The sequence below is a fragment of the Podarcis vaucheri genome (genome assembly GCF_965113315.1).
Source record: "Podarcis vaucheri genome assembly, chromosome: 3".
Taxonomy (NCBI): Eukaryota; Metazoa; Chordata; class Lepidosauria; order Squamata; family Lacertidae; genus Podarcis; species Podarcis vaucheri.
The window spans coordinates 9,665,707-9,674,335 of record NC_138761.1 but is presented as its reverse complement, the minus strand read 5'-3'; the positions used below and the strand labels follow the sequence as shown (position 1 = coordinate 9,674,335).

General features: G+C 45.0%; 1 protein-coding gene across 2 annotated transcripts in view; it reads left to right on the top strand.

The window, feature by feature from the left end:
- Nucleotides 1–3,332: 3,332 nt before the first annotated feature.
- The window catches only part of PAPOLG (poly(A) polymerase gamma), a 39,254-nt gene continuing 33,957 nt past the window's right edge, over nucleotides 3,333–8,629 (top strand). For both annotated transcript variants that reach the window (XM_082217546.1, XM_082217544.1), the window contains exon 1: nucleotides 3,333–3,367. In XM_082217546.1, coding sequence (XP_082073672.1) covers nucleotides 3,348–3,367 — 20 coding nt within the window. In that variant the 5' untranslated portion in view covers nucleotides 3,333–3,347. The remainder of the gene's footprint in view (nucleotides 3,368–8,629) is intronic.

Here is an 8,629-nt window from a genome sequence, read left to right as displayed (position 1 = left end):
TTGACTGTTCCTTATTTCTAAAATAAAAAGGTACTTCTATATTTCTCTGCCACTAAGCCAAGTATGCTTTTTTTTTTCTTTTTTGACAGCTTGATGGGGGCAGCTGCTGAATTGGAGTCTAGGTACTACAGTATACTGCTTTGACAGGGATTTAGGGAGGCCTGTGATATGGTGAATAGGTCATATGTTATGACTGAGGGCCATCATGGGGATAGAATCTTGCTTTATATGAGAAAATGGAGATTCTCACCTTAGCTGATTGAGTGAACTGTGTCAATTACAGCATCAGTTCACAAGCAGAAAACATGTGGTCTAAAGATCCATGGAATATCACAATTTGAGTAGATAAGTAAAGTGTGGGGTTCCTCGGGGTTCAATTTTATCCCTCATGCTGGTTAATACTGTATATACAGGATGAGTCTTTTAAAAGAGGCCCCGTGGAACATGTGTACTCTGTATCCATGGGGGCTTTTCTAAGGACTCACCCTGTACATGAAACCACTGAGTGGGGTCATATGGAGTTTTTAGTACATTTTTAGCAGTGCACTGATGACACACAGCTCTACTTCTCTTTTACATCTGCAGGTGTGGCAGTGAATGTGCTGAACCAGTGTCTTGCCTTTGTAATGGAGTGGAGGAGAGCCAATGAACTGAAGCTCAATCCAGATAAGACTGAGGCCCTGTTAGTGGGTGGTTCACTTCTCTTGGAAGGTTGCTTGCTCTTGATGAACTTACACTCCCTTTGAAGGAGCAGGTACACAGCTTGGGGGTACTTCTGGAACCCTTGCTGTCGCTTTGAAGTTCAGGTGGCTTCCATTAGCCTTCCATTAGCTTCGAATGGTGGCCCAGCTCAACCACTTTCTGAACAGGGATAGCCTAATTCCTGTCATCTATCCTCTGGTAAGAATCTGAAGGAGCAAAATAAACCAGAATTAAGGGTGCTGGGTTCAGACATAATGCCAAGCCATAGTGAAAAATATCCATGATTCATAAGCCAATAAAAACCATGACTCCAGATCATGACCTGTTGGCAGTGTTATGTGCAAACGTACCAGGCCAAACTATAGTTCTGGGTTCAGACACTAAGCCCCTCCGTGGTTTGTTTACCTGCTCATACAAAAGGAGGAGAAAAGGGGAGCACGCAGGCTGCATCCACTAATGTGCAGCTTGTGCATAGTACAGTATGGCTTAATAAACTAAGCTTCGTAGCTTAGTGTAACATGTGAATGCAGCAGCGTTCTGTTGTTTGTCATAACTATTCTAAAAACTGAAATTGGGCAGGAAAAAAGGGGCTCCAATGCAGCATTAGTAACCACTTTTCAAACTCTACAGTTAATAATTAAAATGGTTCAATTAAATATCCATGATTAGCTTTGCTTGCAGTAAGCATTCTGCTGTCCTACTTGTTTTGCTCCACTAATGTGATGAACGGAAAAGCTGCCCATTGTTTGTCAATATATATTTAATCTAGAAGACAAATGACTGTAAATAGGTTACTTTATAATACAGTTAGCAGAAATGTAGGACACTAAGACATCTCAAGAGATCGGCATTGCCTATCTTTTCACCCCTCGCACCTCTATACTTCTGGCATCCCATCAGGTTTGTGTGTTGTCTTGCTCTAGATAGAAAAGACATTTCTTTCCTTTTTGTAGATGACTGGCTTAGATAATCAAAGTTGAAAAACCAGGGGCGATGATACCACTGAGCTATCAGAACAAGCCTGGTTGTAAATTTAAACACCACTTTTATTCATTAATCTCCAACAGCTAAAGACAAACTAAAAGCAAAATTAACATGATTGCAATGGAAGCACTCTTGTACCCTGGGGCTATTTTGGGGCCTGCTGAGAGAGAGTGAGCTGATCAAAGAAAGAGACCGCATCAAGGCTAGTGTGATTAGTGTGGCTTCACTGTGTTAATGGTTAGTTTCTCGTTCCTAAACTGTTTTGAGAGCTCGCCAGTACCACAATTAATCGGGGCTTCAATTTGGAGTGAAATGGCGCGGATGGACTGTCCAGTCTAATGACAGTATTTCACTGGGGACTCAATGCAAGCAATCAGAGCCAGAATATAATTGGTGGGTGCTCTGGGGATGTAATCATTTGGAGGGGGGGCTCTCAGGCTACAATTCCTCCCGTTTTATGTTATATAAATGCAGAGATACAAAAGAGAATAACTTTGTATTTTACATATTATTAAGTAATTGTTTCCCAACCTATGCCTTAGGGAAGGGGCATGTTGAATAAAACAAAAGGATAGGGAACCAACATGGCTCCAATGGTAAAGGGCCATTGAACATTTTAAATGACTGTGACACTTACATATTTGCATTCATGCAAAGAATTCATAAAGTGTAAACAACAGATGGGCACCTTACATACCTATGCATATGTGTCTGGGAGCCCGACATGAACAAAGATGTTTAAGGGCATATGTACAATTATCATTCTCTCTTTACATGTTGAAATGCCGGTGTACCTCCTGCAGCAAGCATGACTGCCATGTAAAGTGTGGAGCCATTCCAAGGTGTTGGGTATTGAATGTAAATGTAGGGAAACCAGATTCAAATCCCCACTCAGCAATGAAGCCCAGTGGGTGGCCTTGGACAAATCACTGTCTGGGGCTAATGTACCTTACATAGAGCTGTTGTGAGGGTAAAACACGCCACTGTTTATTCCTCAGAGTAGTGGGATGCAAGCATTACAATGTAGCAATTAAAAAGTGTGCTGCTTAGATTATACTGTATATCCATCTGCCTCTGTCTCTGCTGGAGGGATCAATTAACCTCCCTCCAACCCCACCACTTGCCCAAGTACATATGGTAAAAACTCATTCAGGGCATATATACAGAAGCCATAGCAAGAAGTACAGCTTACTTATTAATCAAACTTATACCCTGCCCTTCCTCCCAAATGAGCCTATGGTGAGGTCACTTTTATCTTGCAAGGTAAAAACTGTGTATGTCCTACATGGCACATCCTGAGCCCCCTAATACAGCCTGCTATCCTCAGAAGCACTGAAGGACTGTCCCATTCCTTGTCTTGAAGTGAGCTTCGGCAGCCAATCTGCTCAGCTTCTATATGGGAGGACACCATCCTGGTCCTTCACCTCAGGCAACAAAATGTCTCAGGGCAGCCCTGTGTCCCCTCCATCCTATTTATATGACTTGGGACCTTCTAGGGTGTTCTAGCCCTTCTAATGCTTCTATCAAGTTGCATTTACAGTATGAGTAAATAAGACCATATATCACAAAGAAACCACAGTCTCTGCTGTCCGTCATTTCAAAGAAACTGGAAAGTGCCTGAGACCCCTGGAATCTCGCACCCACTCAGAGACTGGGGTGGCATGCAACAATCCATTTTAAGGTTTGTGGCAGTCAAACCATGTTATCCTGTCTGCCAGCTACTGGTATAATTGACCCTCAACCAGAACCAAACACGGACCCGGAGAATCTCTAGACAAAGTATGTGAATATGGAGGAAAACTCCAGGTCTTCTGTGGAGGTAAGACATATAGCCACTGTACTAGCTACTCTCTTCCAGCCTAGACTACCTTGCAGGATTATTGTAAGGATAAAAATGGAAGGGGTGTGGGTGTGAACCTTGCAGCAGACAAATACATACCAGTATAACCTTATGGGATGTGGGTGGTGTTGTGGTCTAAACCACTGAGCCTCTGGGGATTGCCAGTCAGAAGGTCGGCGGTTCGAATCCCCATGACAGGGTGAGCTCCCGTTGCTCTGTCCCAGCTCCTGCCAACCTAGCAGTTTGAAAGCACACCAGTGCAAGTAGATAAATAGGTACCGCTGCAGCAGGAAGGTAAACGGCATTTCCCTGAGCTCTGGTTTCCGTCACGGTGTTCCGTTGCGCCAGAAGCAGTTTATTCATGCTGGCCACATGACCCGGAAAGATGTCTGTGGACAAATGCTGACTCCCCCGAGCGCTGCAACCTCATAGTCACCTTTGACTGGCCTTAACCGTCCTTTACCTTTTACCTTTATAACCTTATATTGTAAACCGCCCTGTGATCCTCAAGTGAAGGACTGTGAATAAATTAATAATAATAATAATAATAATAATAATCCTTGCACACATTTGAGAAAGCCAACTCTTGCGCACAATGGCTTACGCCATGAAAATGTGTTTTGAGTCTTTGAAGATGCCTCTTTATTGTTTTTTGCTGCAATAAACTAGTTCTTGCAAGTCTTTCTAGGTTTTTTTGCAACAAACTAAATAATGTAGCGGCCTTCTCTGGAAGTTGCATTTGCCCAGTGAGCTTAAAAAGGGAGTTGTTAGCCATTTCCCCCAAAATGGCAAAATCATTTTGGTGTCCTTTTTAAGATTATAAACCTGAGGCTTTCTTCTCTTCTTTTTTTTTGGTGATCTGTAAGCTGCTCTGGGAGCCTTTTTTTTTTTTTTAGTGTGGGGTTTGAAAAATAGGAAAGAGGAGTTTTAAATAAATACAAATGAAGCAAATCTGGCACAGGGTTTTTCTTGTGTAAGCTGGAAGCCAGTTGGTCGCACAGCACCATTTCTAAGCACCATTCCCCCTTTCCTGGGAAGAGTCCAAAATAGTCCTGAAGCCTTATTTACCTAGGGATCCATTAGCCACGCCATCCCCTGGACCTCGGAGGGAACAAAAGTACCAGGAAATAAATCTTCTTTGGAGAAAAGAGTTTTATTTCAAATCTGTGCACAGAGACAATCTGTACCCAGAGACAACCAGCTGGATAGCTCCTGAGAATATTCTGGCTGTAAAGCAAGTCACTTCTGCACACTTTCTTATACCCGCAGACTTCCCCAAATCGGCTAGCAAATATTGCTTGCTAAGGACAAAATATTGCCTGCTAGACATTCCTGTCTTTCTTCCACCTCCTTGTACACGTGTCCTCTTTTGCTAGTTAAGCATTTCCTTCGTATCTCTTCCTTAAAAGCAGAAGTGAAGCAGGAAACATCTTGCTTGTGGTTTTTCAGTTAACAGCAGTTTCTGGCTAGGCAGGAAGCGACCTTCTGACCTGTAGCTAGCATCAGCAGTTCCAAATAGCTGATTAGGCAGGAAGTGGCCTCATGACCTGTCTGTTTTAGACTTTTGCAAATAACTGCAATTTTTGGGTTTGAGCTGTGTAACCATCCTAGCAGAGTGCAGGAATTTACTATGTGTAAATAATATCAACAGAATAAAATATTGAGAGAAACCTATCTCCCTTTACTCCGTCCTCTTCTTTTGAACAATCTATTACTTAGATTCGTTCTGGGGTAGGGGTCTATATTCTCTCATTACAGCAATCACGCGAGGTCTCATCATGCGAGACATCATCTTTCCCATCATATGTTGCAGGCATTGCATTGAGCAGGGTATACAGAAGCAAAGAAGCAATAGAAGCATTATTGGGCCTATTCTTCCCACAAATACGATACCGTTCATGCCAACAGAAATACGAGAGCATCCATATGACAAGGGCGGTACATATCACTTCTACCCACCAAACCCAATATCTTCATGGTTCCTCCCACCAATATTCAGGGGTGTGCTCATTGTTGAAGAGCCCACTGATATTTGTACCCGACTACCTGTTGAGCCTCAAGGATGAGAGCCCACCGGTGAGCTGATGCTCCCACTATGTGGGTCAATTTTTCTACTAGCCCTGTTGGGTGGATTGAACTCTCGTGCTGCCTCCCTAGTGACCAGAACATATGGAAGCTGAAATCCTGGGGTGGCAATTCTTACTGGCACTTGTTTAGTAATTTCAATGCACACCTGGCTAAGGCTCCCACCCCTGCAATACTTGCATTAAGATAGGTTCTGTCTCCTCTATCACCTGGGTTAAGAGTAGGACCTGTTCTATCAACTGAGGTTGGTACAGTGCTCTACCTTCCGGATAACAGTTGACTACCCTCCCACAACAGCAAGAGCGGTACAGAACTAGATAGATTTCGATCGTCTCTGCAGCTTCCCGTAAGAGTACTGTCCACGCGTGCTGGTCAGTGGTGTGGGAGAGGAGCCACAACGGGGTAGTGGGGTGTCTCAATACGGTAATCTCATCAAACCCCAGTTTCCAATAGCCAAAGAGCACGCCATCTCTTACCACCGGCAAGACGAACCAGTCGTAGCAGAGGCCAGCAGGCCAATAAGGGCGGTATGGTTCGGTAGGGTCAGGGCAATAAGACATAGAGCAAGTCAATAAAGAATATAAGAGAGAAAAGAGAAAGTCTTTGTAACTGTCCTTGTGATGATTAGTCGTTGTCCGTGGCCTAACGCTTTTTCTCCTGGTAGCGTCAGACACAAGGTGATGATCAACTTCAGAGGGTCAGCAGGATTTCCTTTGCAAGTCCAGACACCTTTCTTCAGATGCGTGTGATGTACCCAGGGGATCACCTCGATTACTTTCACTGCAGTTGGGGATGAGGGGGTCGCCAGACGCTGTCACTCAGAGGAACTGGTGAACCGGCTCAGCGAGACTGCCGCGGGACTGCAGGTGTACGCTCGAGGGAATACCTGGAAAGAAAGCAAACACACACAACAAACACAGGGATTGCACTTGTTCTTGGGTGATGTGATCTCCCATCTGCCCCAAACTGGCGGGGATGCCTCGGACGAAAGGGGTTGGCCTGCCATATAGAAGTTCACAGGGTGATAGTTCTCAGTCTCTTGGTTGGCGCACAGGGCACATATTGGGATATAGCAGCAGTTAGTTATAGCAGCAGTTAGTTGAGGTAGAACATTCTCCCAAGGTGTGCTTTAGCAGCTGGGCCTCCCAAATGGGTGGACTCGTGGTAATTCTTTACAATTGTGCTGGCCAGATGTTGGGGCACAAAAACATGGCTGTCTGGTCCTTCCTGGAGCGTTGCTCCTTCTTGGCTGGTCCACTGCTGTTCATCAAGGGTGTAACGTGGTTCCACATCATCTGGAGTGAGTTCTGGTACCAATATCAAAAGTTCTGGTGGTGCCTCTAAATTGGCTGGAGAACAAATGTCTACGTTGGGGGCGCTGCCTGCGGGCGCCCCTCCCATCCAATTCTTCACCGTGCGTAGAGATATCAGCCTCTGGAGTGATATCAGCAAGGCAGTCGTCACTGGAGGGGATCCTCAGGATGCTGAGACACAGTCCAATCTGAAGCAGCTTTCCTCCTTGAATGTGGTGGACCCAAGGGGTGGTGCCAGCGATCTTCACAGCTGTGGGTGTGGAGAGCAGATGGGCCCTTCCAGCACGGTTGCAGTGGTGCCTGGGACCAGTCTTATCCACACCTCGTCACTTGGCTCAAACTGGTCACGCAAGGAGTTCGGGCCTGGGTTGAGAGAGAGAATCTCGAGAGAGAGACTGTACATAATTGTTCAATTCCACATCTTGAGCAGGGATAGGTGAAAGCATGCACACATAAGGAACCGGTCTCCCAAACATCACTTCAAAAGGGTGACAAGTGAATACGTTTCAATGGGAGGCTACAGACTCTAAGCAAAGCCAAGGGCAACATGAACACCCAATTAGACCCTGTTTCTTGGGTCAGTGGTTTTTCAAAGTCCTTTTCATCCTTTCCTTTTTTTTTTTTCCAGAACTTTGGGGCCTATATGCAGTACCCACCATCGTCCTTCTTCACTGGCAACAGTGGGGTGTTTCACTGTGATTGGCATTGTTTCAAGATTCCATGTTGAATCAATTGCTTCAAATGCACCCACTCCTTCAGCTGCCTGTCGTGGGATGGGGTATTGGTTTTTTATCCTCTGCCCATAGTCCAGGGTCAACATCATGAAGCAGGCTAACAGGGAGGATTCCCTCCTCTTCTTTTACCATCATCAAGCACCAATGGTCTCTCAGGGGTATTTCTAAAGAAAACTCTCCTGCTGGTCCAGTTGTCATCATTACTTCCCCCATTGGTTGGAAGGAAATCTGGGCTTGTAATTTTGTTAACAAGTCTCGGCCCAATAAGGAATGGGACACTCTGGTATATACAAAAAAATTGTGCTGGACTACTTAGCCACCTAGAAACGGGGTCTTTTGTGATTTACCTGTGGCTCCAATTATATTAACCACTTGGTTTGTGGGTTTTGTTACAGGCACAGGTAAGACTGAGTGGGCAGCTCCCTTGTTCACCTTCTCCTACCTGTAATAAGGTAGCTAGGTTAAGGGCTGTGGTAACCTGAAACTTCAGGCGTGAATGTAATAACAGCATCTGGCACTTCCTCTTGGAGTTACACAGCTGGTGTCCTGTCCAAACGTGAATTTATCTGCCTTTGTGAATAGGGTGGCCACTGCCACAATCACTCTCATACGGGGGGGGGGGCAACCTCTGTTCTGTTGGGGTTTGCTTCTCTGACAAGTATTCGACAGGTTGCTGCCAATTTTCCAGTTTCTGGCATGAGGCTCCCTTGGCTACCCCCTGGTCTTCATCTGTAAACAGGGTAAAAGGCTTCTCGGGGTTTGGATGCCAAGCACTGGGGCTTGTTATAATGCCACTTTGAAATCCTGAAAAGCCTGTTGCTGTTCCCTCTCTATTCCCCTAGTTGACTCATGCAGGGGCCAAGCAATGCTTCTGTAGTTAGTAGTGAGTCCAGGGGATATTGTTCATCATCATAAGTGGGATTATAGGTTTTAAAAAAATCCCTTCAAACAATTTTACAATCTTTGCTGGA